This window comes from Microsporum canis, genomic scaffold, assembly GCF_000151145.1.
Source record: "Microsporum canis CBS 113480 supercont1.3 genomic scaffold, whole genome shotgun sequence".
NCBI classification, from domain to species: domain Eukaryota; kingdom Fungi; phylum Ascomycota; class Eurotiomycetes; order Onygenales; family Arthrodermataceae; genus Microsporum; species Microsporum canis.
The window spans coordinates 2063778-2080052 of NW_003299167.1; the positions used below are offsets into that span (position 1 = coordinate 2063778).

At 47.4% G+C, this 16275-nt stretch overlaps 7 protein-coding genes and 1 non-coding gene across 8 annotated transcripts; 3 read left to right on the forward strand and 5 right to left on the reverse strand.

Moving 5' to 3' along the window:
* Positions 1-122: 122 nt before the first annotated feature.
* MCYG_03619 (conserved hypothetical protein) lies at positions 123-1392 on the reverse strand (the record flags this gene model as incomplete). The annotated part of the gene is made up of 4 exons (XM_002848067.1): positions 123-394; positions 466-576; positions 664-784; positions 985-1392. 4 exons carry the CDS (start codon positions 1390-1392, stop codon positions 123-125), a joined length of 912 nt encoding a protein of 303 aa, XP_002848113.1.
* Positions 1393-2326: 934 nt separating this feature from the next.
* On the reverse strand, positions 2327-3200 carry MCYG_03620 (conserved hypothetical protein; the record flags this gene model as incomplete). The annotated part of the gene is made up of 2 exons (XM_002848068.1): positions 2327-2580; positions 2639-3200. The coding sequence occupies 2 exons, from the start codon at positions 3198-3200 to the stop codon at positions 2327-2329; spliced, it is 816 nt and encodes a 271-aa protein (XP_002848114.1).
* A 227-nt stretch (positions 3201-3427) lies between these two features.
* Positions 3428-3527, reverse strand: MCYG_10537. The gene has a single exon. It is a non-coding gene; the product is annotated as a tRNA-Asn (tRNA).
* A 520-nt stretch (positions 3528-4047) lies between these two features.
* MCYG_03621 (U2 small nuclear ribonucleoprotein A) lies at positions 4048-5105 on the forward strand (the record flags this gene model as incomplete). Its single annotated transcript, XM_002848069.1, has 4 exons — positions 4048-4126; positions 4278-4318; positions 4379-4639; positions 4707-5105. 4 exons carry the CDS (start codon positions 4048-4050, stop codon positions 5103-5105), a joined length of 780 nt encoding a protein of 259 aa, XP_002848115.1.
* A 404-nt stretch (positions 5106-5509) lies between these two features.
* Positions 5510-7886, reverse strand: MCYG_03622 (golgi apyrase; the record flags this gene model as incomplete). Its single annotated transcript, XM_002848070.1, has 4 exons — positions 5510-7464; positions 7536-7656; positions 7744-7778; positions 7877-7886. The coding sequence occupies 4 exons, from the start codon at positions 7884-7886 to the stop codon at positions 5510-5512; spliced, it is 2121 nt and encodes a 706-aa protein (XP_002848116.1).
* A 1225-nt stretch (positions 7887-9111) lies between these two features.
* MCYG_03623 (acyltransferase) lies at positions 9112-11898 on the reverse strand (the record flags this gene model as incomplete). Its single annotated transcript, XM_002848071.1, has 6 exons — positions 9112-9289; positions 9356-9612; positions 9679-9990; positions 10052-10989; positions 11045-11263; positions 11328-11898. The coding sequence occupies 6 exons, from the start codon at positions 11896-11898 to the stop codon at positions 9112-9114; spliced, it is 2475 nt and encodes an 824-aa protein (XP_002848117.1).
* A 536-nt stretch (positions 11899-12434) lies between these two features.
* Positions 12435-13579, forward strand: MCYG_03624 (pantothenate synthetase; the record flags this gene model as incomplete). Its single annotated transcript, XM_002848072.1, has 2 exons — positions 12435-12456; positions 12519-13579. 2 exons carry the CDS (start codon positions 12435-12437, stop codon positions 13577-13579), a joined length of 1083 nt encoding a protein of 360 aa, XP_002848118.1.
* Positions 13580-13905: 326 nt separating this feature from the next.
* On the forward strand, positions 13906-16221 carry MCYG_03625 (ATP-dependent RNA helicase DBP7; the record flags this gene model as incomplete). The annotated part of the gene is made up of 1 exon (XM_002848073.1): positions 13906-16221. The coding sequence occupies one exon, from the start codon at positions 13906-13908 to the stop codon at positions 16219-16221; it is 2316 nt and encodes a 771-aa protein (XP_002848119.1).
* Positions 16222-16275: the final 54 nt, after the last annotated feature.

Consider the following 16275-nt stretch of genomic DNA (forward strand, 5'->3'; position numbering starts at 1 on the left):
AGAAGAAAAAGGAAAAACGAAATCAAAAGCACGAAACCATATCATACACCTCCATGTGATCCAGATTAAATCACCAGCATTTTTACTCTGATATTCTGGTGTTTGGAAAAAAAGACCTTGTATCAAACACCCTCTTCTTGGGTTGTTGGGTGTTGTTGCTCCTGCGCTGGTTCACCTAGAGAGTTGCCCTTTGTAACATGTTCTAGCCAGCCGTTCACATGGGCACGAAGGTCATCCATGGCCTTGTTTGCTTCGTTGATCTTTTCGCGCGCTATAGCCTCAAGTTTCAACAGCTCCCTCTTGTAGACGATGTCCACCGACTCCTTGATGGCGTGATTCATGCTATCGTTGGAACAGCCGGGTTCTTCAGCAGTGTCGTCGACAACGATGACTTCTGATAAGAATGTCGGTCAGTATATAGGCTACTGCCTTGTTGAACAATGATGAATAAAGGATTTGGATTACCTTGTTCGTCTTCCCTGCTTGCGGAGGCCTTAACGTTTTCGCTTCCACTCTTGTCATCGCTAATGGCTTCACATTTTCTCTTTCTTCCTCTCTTGCGGCAATGAGCTTCCGCTGGCAGTCACGGCGGTTAGATTGATTATGTTCCCACCCCCTTCTCTGATACCAGATTCCATGGAGATAGCAGACAGGTCAACTTACGATCAGTGGCATCAACAACTCGACGGTGCTCACAGCGTTTCCTCTTTTGACGACATGAATCGCAGACCCTTGTCAACCGCTTGCCCGCTTGAAGATGGGGGTTCGGTGGTTGGAATCGCTTCTATCAAAGTGAATTCATGTTAGCTAATTTCTTTCTTTCCCTCTTTCTTTGAATATTATAACCCCTCTCCTTTTTCATTGCAAATGAGGAAGGTAGACTTACTTTCGTACCCTTCATCCATTCCTTTCCCATGTTTCGGAATCATGTCAGTGAATCTGACACGTAGAAAATACCACAAAGGGGGGCTATCATTCACTTACGCGATTGGCCTGTGCGAGGTGGTAGCAGTCATTGCACACAGGGGAGTTGTAGAGCGTCCCTGTAGCCTCTGCGGCCCAGCATCTCGAGCAGACGTTGCTGCGAGCGGTCACCTCCTCTGACTTGACTGACTGAGAGTCTTCGTCTGCCTCAGCCGTGGCAGACGGATGGCCCTTGACGGGCTTGCACTCCTGAGCTCTCGTGCTCGAGGAGGCACTCTCAGCGTCAGAGTCTGTTTCCAGGGCTCTTTCGTCGCCCTCCTTGCGGAGGTTGTCTCTGCACGGATAGCAGAGACCGGTCTTGCCATGAATGGCCCTCTTGTTGCAAAAACGTCCGCAGTAGGTGCAGCGGACGACCATCTCCTCGGTCTCGGACTCCTCACTATATTCCCATGTTATTGAATGCCCCATCTTGAGAGTCTCTTCTCAGATATATCTTCTTCTCCGATCGTCCTTTTCAACTCTTCTGACCTGAGATATATATCCCAACGCGTACGTGACAGAGGACCTGAGGCAAGTAGTAGGAAGGCTTACCTAGGGAGTCCGGCCCTTATCTGTCCGGGAGTCCTTTTTCCTATTTTCTTTTTAGCCATGTTTAGCTACACGTTGTAGCATGATAAACATAACAATAACCAGGACAAAAAGGGTATAATGAATACTGGTTGTCCGGCAGTAACATGGCAAACAAAAGGAGAGAGAAGAAGGAGAACGGCAGAAAACAACGAGAAGAAGTCTTTAAACAAGAAAGTGCACTTTTCTGCGGGCGTCAAAGAGGGAGAGGAGGGAACCATACCCTGACGACGAGAGAATTATCTTGCCTGAAGAGAATAACGGCCAAGCAACCCTGCTCTGGTAGACAAAGGCTTTGTTTTTCTTTTGTCAGGCTCTCTTCACACACTGCCCTGGAGCTCTCCGTAAATGGGTGATGTGATGCCGGTCTCTTCTTTCAAAACTGTTCCTTGTTAAGATAGTATACGCGGTTGTCAAAGAGCTGCTGGTCTATCAAGACAATCTTGATACGGGAGCCTAAGATCCAAACTGCGCGTGTGGGAAGGGAATAATGTTCCTGTAAAGAGAGAACAGAAGAACAGAAGAAGAGAAGGCTGTTTTGTGTGAAGAAGGCTGGGACGAAGCGAGGTGTGTTGTGTTATTGATGAGCTTTTTCATCTCACTTCACTTTGGTGTTGTTGATATGTCCTAAAAAGAGTAAAAAAGGGCAACTACAAAGAGGACATTGAACTATTGAGTGTACGTCTCTATCAAATCAATAGGCAGTCCTCTTACAACGCAGGCCAACATGGACAGAGTGTATGCATGTATACATCTTCCGAATCTTGGTGTCAAATCACGGCCATAACTGCTCTCCTTTCCACGTGGATGAGGTATCAGACTGTACCAGCTCCCATCTGAACCTCTCATTTCTGTTGTTCCCTGGCCCCTCATCATGGATGTATTCAACTTCCTCAGGCTTGATAACCACAACCCTGAAGTTCTTCCTCGCCACGGGATTGTTCAAGGCGCTAAGCCCTTCTCCTCCATCCCTTAGAACCGGTGCAGGTCCCGACTTTGGTGCTCCAGGAAGATCTTGTGTAAAGGTTCCTATAAAAGAGTTAAAAAAAGATATGATACACCGATCTCAACAACCCTATGAACGTACCTCTCATGCCAGGAGAAAGATTGGCAAAATGAGTGGTTATCTCCGTCTCCCAGCTCCATGGCTTGTCTGAACCCTCACCACGGAACCGCATTGATTTTTCAATCTCCTGTCTAGCCTTCAATTCAACGGGATCCGAGTTATCTCCGCCAACGACGTATGCCTTCCCTTTTATCCTCCACTGTGCAAAAGCCTTAGGTGACCAAAAGAGGCACTCCACCGGTCCGCTGACTTCGCCGCCAGCACTGGCCAGGATATGTCTGACTTTCTCGGATCGAGCATCAGTCGTGATTGTCAACATGTCACTCTCATATTTTCTCGGGTTTAGATAGGAGGTATCTCCGTCATCTTTCTCTCGGGCTGAACCTGAAGCTGACTCCATGTCACGCCTCGCATTTGGATGTAGTTGCAGGTCAGCGAAAAAGCCACGCAGAACACAGGTCCTGACCCGTGGGACTGCGTTACCGTCTGGGCTCAGAGACACAGTTGCAAGTGATAACAGTGGACTGCCCGTAACTTGGACATGTTCCTCGAACAGTGAACGCCACGGTGCGGTCCTAGCCATGACTGATGTTTGTACTATGCCGGACAACCCCCTAACCAGACACAATGTGTATATAAAAATCAAGTAGAAGAGCTGTGTCTTGAGATATCCCGTTCACTTCTTCAGGGGCGTCCCTCGATTTGCCAGGGTTTGATGTGGCCGCGAGTGGGTATAATTCCAATCCACTTGGCTTTACCGTCCGTCCCCAGCCTCAACGAGGCCGGGAAAAGAGCAAAAAAAAAGTAATCCGTCCCTGGGAAGGCTCGAACTTCCAACCTTACGATTACCGAACTTCTTATTCTTGATGTTCTAACAGTCGTACGCGCTAGCCAATTACGCCACAGAGACTTGCTTGTTGGTGTCGGGCCGCCCAAAGAGTACTATCACCGTATAGGTGAAAGTGAAGGGCAGCAGATGGTAGTAAGCCGCAGTTGTTTGTGGGTTATATGTAGTTTTGTGGTTGGGACATAGAAGTCCTTTGAACAGTCAACTTCTATTACTGACTAACCGAGTTGTGCTTTTTTTGTGGCGTTTCGACTTAGCTGATGACTAAGGTTAGCGATACCAGAGTAGTTGCTATAGTATAGATGACTTCGTCTCGGATAGCAAGGTAACTGAAGTGTGTAAAGATAGTACACTATATATATGAAATATGATATATTTACTGGTTAATATAACCGTTGGTTGTTCATATTCAACTTGCCGTCGCTTCTACCCTGATTATCTGATCTAGATAAAGTGCACGTGACACAGAACGTCAGTTCTTCTTTTTTGCGTATCTTCGAGCTTTTGATAACAAAAAAAAGCCAGCAACAAGTCAAGATATCGAGACTGAACAGCCCAGAGAGAAGGAGCAGAGCCGGTAAAGATGCGTCTCACAGTTGAATTGATCCAGAATTCACTCTCATACCTCAACCCTTTAAAAGAGCGCGAGCTAGATCTTCGAGGTGCGTAATGACAGAGAAAGCACCCTAGTCAAATCTGAAAAGAGCCAGATACTACACTTTTTCTTTCCTGTTCTTGGTGAAACCAAAACATACACACAAATGGAGCTGCGTTGATACTATCATTATACCCTTCCGGGGACGGACTATATAGGGCACAAAATTCCTGTCATTGAGAATTTCGGAGCGGCCAAGGTGAACATCGCGGTCTTGCACATATGTTTGTACAATTTTGAAATCTAACTTCGCTAATAGGACCACGATGCAATCGATTTCACCGATAACAGCATCTCCTCGATATCTAACTTCCCCTTCTCACCACGATTACGGTCTCTTCTTCTTGCCCGGAATCGCGTCTCCCACATCCAACCCTCGCTAGCCACCTCAATTCCGAACCTGACAACCTTGATCCTCACAGCAAACAATTTCTCAGAGCTAGCGGATCTAGAACCGCTCAAGACGTTCCCAAAATTAACGCATTTAAGCCTGTTAGAGAACCCAGTGACGAGGAAAGAGGTACAATCCCCGCCACCATATTAGCTGAACTTCAGTTATCGCAAACAGCTAATATTGATATTTCTAGCATTACCGATACTGGATAATCTGGATCGCGCCAACAGTACGCTTCTTAGATTATCAGAAAGTAAAAGATGCCGAACGTGAAAAGGCAAAAGAACTATTTGGGCCATCGACAAAACAGCCTACGGCCTTGGCGTCGAAAATACTAGGAATAAAGTCTCGCGCATTCGACATATCTGCTACCATCGGTACAGCTGCATCTCCCTCTTCATCAGGCGGTGTGGGCGGCGAAAAGCCACTGCGGGTTAAACTGACGCCCGAGGAGAGGAAGCGGGTTGAGAAGTTGATTAGAGAAGCCAAGAGTTTGCAGGAGATCACAAAATTGGAAAAGGAGTTGAACGAAGGGCGAATACCGCGTGGTGCTGCCGATGCTGATGCTGATAATGATGTTGAGATGTCTTGAAGCTACGACACAGGCTTAATCATTTGGGTTGGGGGGTTTTTTTTTCATATGTATGGTGTTTATAAGAGGGCTCTTCTACACAAAATATTCAAGGTCAAATTAGTTCTATACTCAAATGGCACTTGCATACTTTTTATCTATGGAGTACGATGAGGAGCCGTATCTCTGTCAACTCGTAAATAGTACTTGTTCGTGCGTCTTGGATGCCGTTTATCTAGACATGGCATGGAAATATATATATGTAACTTCATACAAGCAGAATACAATATCGTGCCGTGAGCTAACAAAAGAAACAGACATCACATAAGCCGAACAGCTTTAGAAAACACCAAACCGTAACACCATTATTATATACAAACACAACTCCGTATTGACACTCGGAACAGGGACATTGGTATCATTTTTTACGAGTTCGTAAGTGGCGTAGAATGTCGAGTAGGACTTGTTGCCCGGGACTTTCGACCGATAGTCGTTGGCGCAAGAGCAGGTGAGTATAGCCTTTCCCTACTCTCGGTCCTGATCACAAGCCCACGTCTGTCCATGCAGTTACTAATACTCGCTAGACTGAGCGATGATGAATTGTCAAAATTATATTTGGGGCTCTGGAGGTGAGGTGTTCGACGGGCGCCGGTGATGCCAGGGGGTGGTGAGGAAGAAGACTGGGAATCTTCGTCTGAATCCATGCTTCCTAGCTCAAAATCTCGATGGTCACCCTCCTCGAGAACACGTTCGTAAGAGACTGCTGGGCCCCGCCTAGAGAAAAAGGGTATCTTTCCCCTGAAAAAAGGGACTTTTCTTCTCAAGTTGCCTCCTCCACCACCACTACCACGTCCGAATCGTTGGATGATTTTACGATAGATGCGAGACCGGCGTTCTCGACCGAAAAGGAAGAAAATGACTATTAAAACAATAAGAGCAAAAAGAAATAGTCCCGGGAGGCGACGGGGGGAGTCTCCGTCAAATATGGAGTCATGCCAATGCTCACTTGTACCGTTCTTACCAGAACTAGGTTGTGACGGGATATGAGGTTGGTTTGAGCTAGGATATTCGAAATCGTCGGGGATCTTGCCGGGGACATTGCTGCCGAACCCAACAGGCAAGCTACCCTTAGCTGGGGGCACTTGGGATGAAGCGTAGAGGACAGCCTTTCCGAGGGTCCAGCTCACTTCTGTTGCATTGATCTTGTTTACTGCCTGGAATGGGTCAATATAGCTATTCTTGTGGCCGTGCTTGCCGTGTTCTGCAAGCTCTTCGGTGACACTGTTGGTATTATTGGTAGTGGATCCGCCTCCGGCCCGTGGTATGCCAATACCGTCATGGAGGATGTTGATAATCCACGCTGCCTTGAAGCAAACCTCGTAGGCAGTTTCCTGGTCAACCTTGCCCCATTTCTTTTGTTCAATGCCATCCTTGATAACATTCCAGGGCGTTGAACAAAACTCATTGACACGCATCTGATAGGTCTTGAAGTCATATGCCTTGTCTTGATGGCCCATCTCAAATATTTCATGGGTTGTATGCCAGTACTCGCTAATGCCAACAAAGTGATTGACATCAAAGTCAATTGCAGGGACGTGCACTCCGTTCAGCAAACAGGGTTCATCCTCGCAAGGAACATCTTTAGCGAGCAAGGGGATCGTTTCGTGCAGGCACTGCTCAAATTTTCCATTGCCTACCAGGTACGGATCTGTGCCAGCTACTGGGCCGTCTGGTGGGAGAACGGCTCCTTCTAGAGTTGCACGCAAACCTTCCGGAAGACAAGGGTCAGGGTGTTGCCTGTTAACTACGTCAGCAGGCGATCCCTCCAGGAGAGCCTTCACATAACGTGTCCTCGCCTCTCGAACGCCGAATCCAAGCCAGGAAGTAACGAAAACGTTATATTCGGTTGATTGCCCGTTAAGCTTCCTTAGACGCAGCAGCGTCAGGTCATTCGCGTGTTTCTCTGCTTCTGTCGAATTCGGCGCAAACGCTAGCTGTGCAGAAGCACCGCCCATGTCCAGAAAGCCATACGTGTGGTGTCCCTTGCCATGATCGTGGGCCTTTGGTTCGTCGAAACCACCTAGAAGATAATTCGTCGCGATCCAGCCATAAAGTCCTTCGGTTTTCCCATCAATTACTTTTATGTGGGCGCCGCAGTCTGGTAACAGAAAACCAGAATTGTCGCTGATGTAGGAACATATATTTTTGAGGATTTCATTCTGTTCGTTCTCGGGGAGCAACCTCATACCAGCTGTCGCAAGGAGGAAAATTGGCGTGTCCTCAACCTCATTACGAGGGATTATGGAGCGTACATGTTGGAGGAGCTTGTGTAGGTGATCCGGGCCAACGTTCTCTGGGGCTTTGGAGAAGGACGAAACACCTAGGTAGATAGTAATTCAGCAATTGAGCGAGCCAGCATATCTTGCACACAAATGTCGGGTGTTCTCGTACCAGGTTTTATCTTCTTCGTCCATTCCTTGGTGGTTTCGATGTGTGGCAACCTTTCTAGGTCCTTACTACCGGCGCCCTTTCGCCCTTTCTTTGGCCATCGATAGACATGTGCCCTCGTTCCCTGGAGGCCATGGGGCAGGTACACTTAGCTATGTTGCTCTGCAGAAGCCGAAGTAGAATGGTTCGTTGTAAAGGCGGCATAACTTACGGACGATCCAGCGTCCAAAACTATCGCATACTTCCCTAAATAAGCAACGAGCGCATATGTTAGCGAGATCAATCCTAAACGAAACGGACTAATATTGCCGCTCGACTTGAAACAGCACGGAGTGTATACATACATCTCCCCATATCTCGAGTATTAGATGAATATCAATATACAACTTTGTCACCATAACATAACGACCGTCGTCTCCAGAGAATCGAACCCGGAATGTAACACTGATTAATATAGCTAAAAGAACAACACCGGCATCTGCGGCATTTGCGGTAATAGAAGGAATTATATGGATTATCGACTCGAGTCCAACGGTTGCCCTGAGGTAGGGAAAAAAGGCTGAAACGAGATCTGCGTCTTGCGCTCGTGTCCTTCAGGAACGCAGTATCCGATGAACGAGTGGCGGGTGAAGATGACCGGCGCTGGGGTTGCCTGACGATGGACAGAAGAGAAGAACAGAGGATCGAGGTGGTGTTAAAGTAGCCAACGACGGTTACAGCCATCCATCGCCTTAATATGAAGAAGAGCGCGCATAAAAAAGAGTTGTTGAAAGTGAAACACAAAAAGAGGAAAAAACAAACTTTCGATGACAGCATCAACGCCAAGACTTTGAATTCTTTTTTTTGGACGCGTAAGGTGGATGAGTAAGCACATCACGTGATTATACAGCCTTTCGTCCGTTTTTGGTGGAAGCAGAAGATGAGGAAGTTCTTGATGGCGATGGTAGGATCAAAGGGCCGCTTGCCACCAAGCTGTGGACACCTTTGGTTGTCTGAGGGGAAAGTTACAGTGTTTGATCCTTTGGGGGTGGCCTTCTCCATAGTACAATACTCAATAATCAGCACTGATATCGGTGCATCAAAGGATAAACAAGATACGATGGTAGCATGGACAAAGTATGTATGTATCATTATAAAGAAGATCGTTCTTGGGTACTGGGGTTGGCCCCGTTCTCGTGCTGAAAATGCTACATGATAGGGTATGCGTAGTAAGTTTGATAGACAGCCGACGTCGTACGGATGTACATTCAAATGAGCCAACAGACTTGACTTATCATGCGCTATTATAAATGTTCTTGTTACAATATGTGTCCAGTCCAATGGTTATATGGCGGATACATTCACCAAGTTTCCTGACAAGGCAAGGTTGTGCCCCTCCCCGATACAGTGATTGAAGGGATAAGTCTTCGATATTACTGCGAATTATTAACTAGGGTTCTACGGGTACAAAATCTCGAAAGTATCACGCCATGTTACATGCTGAATGAGGGGTATGTAATGATATAGAGACTGTTCGTGCATACATGGTCAGTTGGCATATCTTCGGGTTGATGTATGTGTTGTGGTTAGGGTTTCGGGGTTACAGCTTTGATGCTGTGTCAATTGCTCGTCGTCTTTGTATCTGCGAGGATAGTTCAACTTCTCCATCATCAGAGGCCGGCTTGACTGGCTTGGCTCTCTGGAAGAGGGTTCTTCCCATGGTCTCGCTCAGCTCAAGAACGCGAGAAGAGATGGTTTCCCCATCACGTCGGTTTTTTCTTTATTAAAAAAAATAAGGTTAGCCGGGCTTGCCGACGTGTATAGGATTCTCAAATTTAACTCACCCTTCACGGCGCGATTGGGCAATCATGCGGATAAACTCCCACAGTTTCCCTTGTGGAAGCAACTTGTCTGTCTCGGGATCCCGCTTGGGGGTCCATTCAGGTGAGAGGCGCATCGTCGGTGGTTCGCGGGATTCCTTACTCTTAGCAGTGATGATGATGCCCTCTTCCTCAAACCGTTGATAAGAGTTCTTCAAAATCTCCTTGTTGACAGCTTCAATATAAGAAAGCTCTCCTTGGTAATATAATGTTTTTCCAAGCTACATTCGTTAGCATGTTAATAAATGAGCGAACCACTGTACTGCAGCGTACGGTTTAAGACGTACCAATTGAGCATTGCTTTGTGCCTTGTTCATATCAACCCAGACATTGGCCGGGTCTGTGAGCGGTGGTGTTAAACCAATAAGGGAAACTGTTCCCAGCCAGCACGCCTCTATAAACGGCCACAGCAGGAAGCAGTAGAAATCGTAGTTTTCACGGCCACAGTTCCTCTCATGCTCGCTAAGCTCGATCATTTTAGGAACATTCAATCCATCCTTTGTAACCTTGATCACATTTCCTCGTTCCAGGCCATGCAACGTCTTCTCAAGATTGGCCGTTAGACCTTCTGGAGGGAATATAAACTCGCCTCGGAACAGCTATAATACTTGATTTAGTCCACATCCTTGATCTGGTTAGGAGACACTGGGAAATACATACTTGTGATAAGAATGATACCCGGGTAAGAAGTTCATCATAAGAAATCTGTTGGTTGGATGGCCCCCCACCTTGCTTGACCCGGCTATAAAGGGCAACAGATACCAAAGCCTCAGGAATGAAAAGGTGGATGGTCATGTTTCGGTAGAAAGACAGCTGGAATCGATCAATGACATGGAACGTCTCTTCCGCAAGACCAACCGTCCTCCCAACAAGCTTCGGACCTAAAACCTCTAGAGCACGCTCTACAACCTGTGCAGTCGGGGCTCTATAAAAATGCGCAACCCGTCCACCTTTCTCCTTGACACGCTGACATAGCCAATCTACTCGTCGGGATAGTTCGGCTTTGCCGACACCCCTGCCTCTCAATGTCAAAAGGACTGTCCCTACAAGTGCAGTGGGCATGATAACTGAGGCATCGTTGATCTGAGAAAGGACGCGATATCCAAAAGTGCGAAGGATTCGTGAACGTTCCTCCTGGCTAACATTTGCCATGAGGTTTCGCTCAGATGGCATCTGGTGTATTTTGGTAGTCTGTTGAGTAATGAAGTCTTTCAAACTCCACGGTTCATGAAATCGAACGTCAATTCTGCCAAGTTTTAGCGAGAGGACGGAAGAAGCTGAAATAAAGTCTCTTAAGTTCTCCTTTTGTTTCGGCTGACCGAGAAGCTCGCTGATGTAAGATTCAGTTTCGATAACTTTGTCGTACTGAGTGCTGACCGGGCATATAAGCGCGTCCTCCACACGGCCAGAACCAACACTGTCCAAAATATATCTAAGAATACCATACTTTGGTGGTAAGAGTTTGCCTGTTCGAGACCTACCACCCTCGACAAAACACTCGAAATTATGACCGTTACTTAGAAGGGTATCAATGTATGCTTGAACAAGAGCATGGTATAATGGATCGTTTCCAAACTTGCGCCGAATCCACATAGCACCTAGATTGGTATTATAAGCTTCCTTGGACTTTATAACTCAACAATCCGAACATACCTGCGTGTTGCAAGAAGCTCCCAAGTAATGGGATGTTCAAGTTGTCACCAGCTACAACGACAGGAAGCGCAATCCCCAGACGATAGCATATAACTTGAAGAGATGCATAGTCAACATGAGACTTGTGGCAGGGCAAGAACACAATGGACTGTTTCTTTTTTGCTGCTTCCTCGGCGACTTTCCTAAGCCGCAGCACCTCCTCGCTAGAAACGTGGATTCCTAAGGCACAGAGCTGTTATTCCAGGCGTTCAACCAGTTCAACGCAAACAAAACCCTCGCCTACCTTGGTGGTATGCCCTGGTCAGGGCTTGGGTCGTAATGTAGTAAGCTCCCCGGATAAAAGACTTGCTCTCCATCTTACAAATCATATTATCCATCATGGTATCAACTACTTCACGCAAGCTAGCCGCGATCTCCTCCTTTCTCCTGGCGCGCGCATCGACACTAGGCCCTCCATTAGAACTCGCCGGCGCTGTAACATTCAGCAGGCCTTCCTTCTCCTCGGTCTTGACCCGGAACTCCGCTAGCTCTTCGATCTTGCCAACAAGCGCGGAGTGGTTAGCTACCGAAGATTTCATCTTCTCAGAGAAGCCAGAGTAGAAAATAGGCTGGCCAATGAAATCATCGTATGCACGCCACCCGGTACCTGACACGAAGAGGCTGATTTCACGGAAGAAATCAAAAGGGTTTTCTCGAAATCTGCCCATCTGGTGCATCAATCGTCGCTCAGTAACGCCATCTGTTCTCTCGAGCCCGGCCGTGAACCCAGTAGGTTGGATTCTGACCTGATCTCCAACGATTTCAAGGTCTGGTGCCAACTTTGGTACATCCGCAGGTCCCTCTTTCGCAGACATCGTTGCGATCAAACGGTGTAAAGAGCTGTATTATGGAAGTAGAAAGCTGCCAATTATAACACCTTCGACATCTCTGCTCAGTAACACACCGGTAACAGGCTGAAGAAGAGAGAAAAAAAACAGGATCGCAGTTCACTCCCCTTTCTCACTCTCGTAGAGGTCGTAGCATGCCAGAACAATATCCCTGTTGTCTCTCTGCTCTCTTCTCTTCCCCCATGCTTGTCCATCTTTTTAATCTTCGTCTTTTTTTGCTTTTGCGGAGATGATGACTAACCTCGGCCCGGGTCACCTGACACCCAACAAAAAAGAGCCGAGGCGGCTTAAAAGAGAAAAAAAAAAGTGACAACAGCAACGCCGAAGAAGACATCACGATTAGCTGCTGTCTTGAGGGTCAGCGGAGCGAAAAACTCTTCACGTCGACCTAGGATGTAGAGTCGAGACAGTCTGGCATCGCGCGCCGTCCTTTTTTTTTTCTCTTCCCAGATGACTCTTTATTCTTTATATTAGAGTATCAAGCCGGCTATTTAGTTCAAACGATGTGGACTAGAAGAGTCTCCAGTGAGCCATTGGGTGTCCCTCTTTAGCATATTATATCATGTACCTAACATATTCATCGTTAGTACTACCCGCAAGGCTTGCTAGCCATCGTCGATGCCTGTCCCAGTCAACAATCGCAGTATTTAGGGATGTGCCGCCACTCCGGAAATATAGGAGAGACCTCCTCATTTCTGGTCGAACTGTGGGCTTTGTGCCTACAATGGGTGCCTTGCACGATGGCCATATGTCCCTAGTTCGCCAGGCCGCCCAAGAAAACACTGATGTCGTTGTCAGCATATACGTGAACCCGACCCAGTTTGGTGTAAACGAGGACTTGGACAGCTACCCTCGAACGTGGAATGAAGACTTGGAGAAGCTAGATGCCTTGAACACGGAATTCGAAAACAAGCCAGCGTCTGGACACGGCCGTATAACTGCAATTTTTGCTCCTACGACCAAAGTAGTGTACCCTACACTACCCCCCACCTCCGAGTTAAACGGAGACGGAAGCTTCGTGACGATAACGCCGCTCGCGAACAAGCTTGAGGGGCGTTCCAGGCCTGTGTTCTTTCGTGGTGTTGCTACCGTGTGCACCAAACTCTTCAACATGCTAACGCCCGACCGGGTCTACTTTGGCCAGAAGGATATACAGCAATCTATCATTATAAAACGCATGGTGAGGGACTTCCATATCGATACCGAAGTCAAGGTTGGCCCTACAACGAGGGAACCGGAGGGCCTTGCAATGAGCTCCCGCAACGCATACCTCGGCTCCAGGCGACGAAATGTTGGCCTGGTCTTATCTCGCGCCCTAAGAGAGGCTGAAGCCGTCTATCTATCCGGAAAGAAATCGCGAAAGGATATACTCGAAGCTGCGAATTCCCTGGCGAATTCTACTTTGGCAGGACAGGAACAACTTCCTGCGGCTAAGCGTGCAAAGTTCGAGGTGGACTACATCTCTCTTGCAGACCCAGACTCACTGGAGGAGCTGGAGCATGTTGACGAGTCGAAGGGTGCCGTCCTAAGTGGTGCCGTGAAGATGTATCCTCTGGAAGAGCCGCAAGAAGGAGAAGACTGTGGACTTGGAGGAGGAAAGGTTCCTGTGAGGCTGATTGATAATATAATCTTACAGCCTTCGTCCTGATGTCTGCTTTCGTCTGGTCTAGATAACTATATACCATAGATCCTAAGTTCCCATATTCTGTGAATATCTTGCCATAATAACAGGAAAGAGACCTGGATGTACTGATAGCTATCATTAGAGTGTTAATATATAGTCATCACATATACTTGAAGCTCTTTATATCTACCTGCCGCCGCATGCGGAACTTAGGGCTCAACGCTAGGGTCGAGGAACTTTTTTTCTTTTACTTTTTTTGCTACAAAACCATAAAATCTTCGATCTCCAAGAACAGAGAGCAAAAAGAGAGAGAGATAAACGGCGAACAACCGTCTGGTTTGCTCTTCATCATGGCGGACGATGGCATGCTTATGAACTTTGACGTTGGAGACGGGATTATCAGCTCGCAGCAGAAATTTAAAGGCGGGAAGTGGAAGGACCGCCTCGTCGCCAAAAAAATTGCGGACCACCGACACAAGAAATCAAAGCAGCCATATACCGCAGAAAACGGCAGCCAGGGCACAAGACGAGGAGAAAGAGACCATGGAGGCGCCTCCAATCGTCCACCGAAGCGGCAGAGGTTGAACAATGGGGATTTTCAACCGAGTACCGCTACCATAACTGGGGTTTCCAATAATTCTGGCAGCAAATATGCTACCGGCCCGCAAAGACAAGTCATCTCGTCGCTATTCTCGTACAATCCCGTTCCTACGACTGTTTCTATGGCGGATACGTCTACGGTGCAAGACGACGCTGAAGCTCCCAAGGCATCCAATGCACCTCTCATCGATGGAATTGATACATTTACCTCTCTCGGCCTATCACCAGAGCTTGCGGCGCATCTATTGACTAAATTGAAGCTGAAGAACCCTACCGCGATTCAAAAAAGCTCGATTACCCAGCTATTAAAGGAAAACTGTGATGGGTTCATACAGGCAGAGACTGGCTCTGGAAAGACGCTTGCATATCTCCTACCCTTGGTACAGCGGCTAATGAACTTGTCCGGTCCTAAAAATACAGAGGGAGGAAAGGGGGCAACCACTCCAATTCACAGAGACTCGGGATTATTTGCAATCATCCTCGCGCCAACTCGGGAGCTTTGCAAGCAGATATCTGTGGTACTCGATGGATTATTGAACTGTGCTCATTGGCTGGTGGCCGGCACAGTTATCGGTGGAGAGAAGAAAAAATCAGAAAAAGCCAGGCTGAGGAAAGGGCTGAATATCCTTGTTGCGACTCCCGGACGGCTTGCGGATCATTTGGATAATACCCAAGTTCTTGACGTGGGCCTTGTGAGGTGGCTAGTTCTAGATGAAGGTGACAGGTTGATGGAATTGGGTTTTGAAGAAGAGATTCAAGGCATTATTAAAAAGTTGGACTCGAAAAGGAGGCCAACGTCCAAGATTACAAACCTTCCGCCCAGGAGATTAACAGTATTATGTTCTGCTACGTTGAAGATGAACGTGCAGCGTTTGGGTGAGATGAGTTTGAAGGATGCAGTACACATACAGGCAGACCCGGCAGATGAAATAGAGGATGGCTCTTCTGAATCTGGAGATGCGCAGAAGGCCTTGGAATTCTCAGCACCAGCTCAACTCAAGCAATCGTTCGCAATCGTTGCATCAAAGCTACGGCTTGTCACCTTGACAGCCCTCCTCAAAAGCACATTTGCACGCAAGGGAACTGTTATGAAGGCTATTGTTTTTGTTTCATGCGCAGATTCGGTAGACTATCATTTCGAGGTTTTCAGTAGGAAATCCAACAAGGCCACGACAGCTGATGATGGTGAAAAGGGAGAAGACTCAGATGCCGAAAAGGCGCCTACCACTAACTCGTCTATACAGGGAACAGTAGCCGAATCTCCAACGCTATCAAATCCGACAAATTTGGTAGTACTGCATAAGCTCCATGGCTCCCTTCCCCAACATGTTCGAACCGCCACGCTCTCCGCATTCGCCAAACAAAAGGATACCTCTGTGCTAATCTGTACAGATGTTGCGTCTCGTGGTCTTGATCTACCAAATGTTGACTTTGTTATTGAATATGACCCAGCATTTTCTGCCGACGATCATCTTCATCGTATCGGACGTACAGCTCGATTAGGTCGTGATGGTCGTGCTTTAATCTTCCTCCTCCCTGGAAGTGAAGAAGGATATATCAATGTTCTAAAACGCGGGTATCGCGATGATAATGGCAAGGCCGTAACGCGCAGTGACGAAAACGAAATTTTGAAGAGAGGATTTGGTCGGAATAACGGCTCGGTAGGCCAGGGATGGGAAGAAGCAGCCACGGAATTCCAACTAGATATAGAACGTTGGACACTAGACAACCCTACCATCCTAGAAATGGCACGTCGGGCTTTCCAATCCCACATTCGAGCCTACGCTACTCATGTTGCCAGCGAGAGGGAATACTTCAACATAAAGGACCTCCATCTAGGCCATTTGGCGAAAGGGTTCGGATTACGAGATCGGCCAACGAAAATCAACGTTCCTGGCCTCCGAACCGGCAAGGAAGAAACGAAAAAGGCGTTCAAAGCAAATAGGGCAATAGATTCCGGGGATAAGAAGAATGATTCTGGCCCCAAGAATGATAGTGCAGCCGATAAGATGCGGAAGAAGATGAGAGAGCACATGGCGGCAGCTAACGAGTTCAACATTGCTTAAAAATAGGCGCAGTGGGCGATTTTTTTTATTTTTCTTTCACTCATGATTGAACGG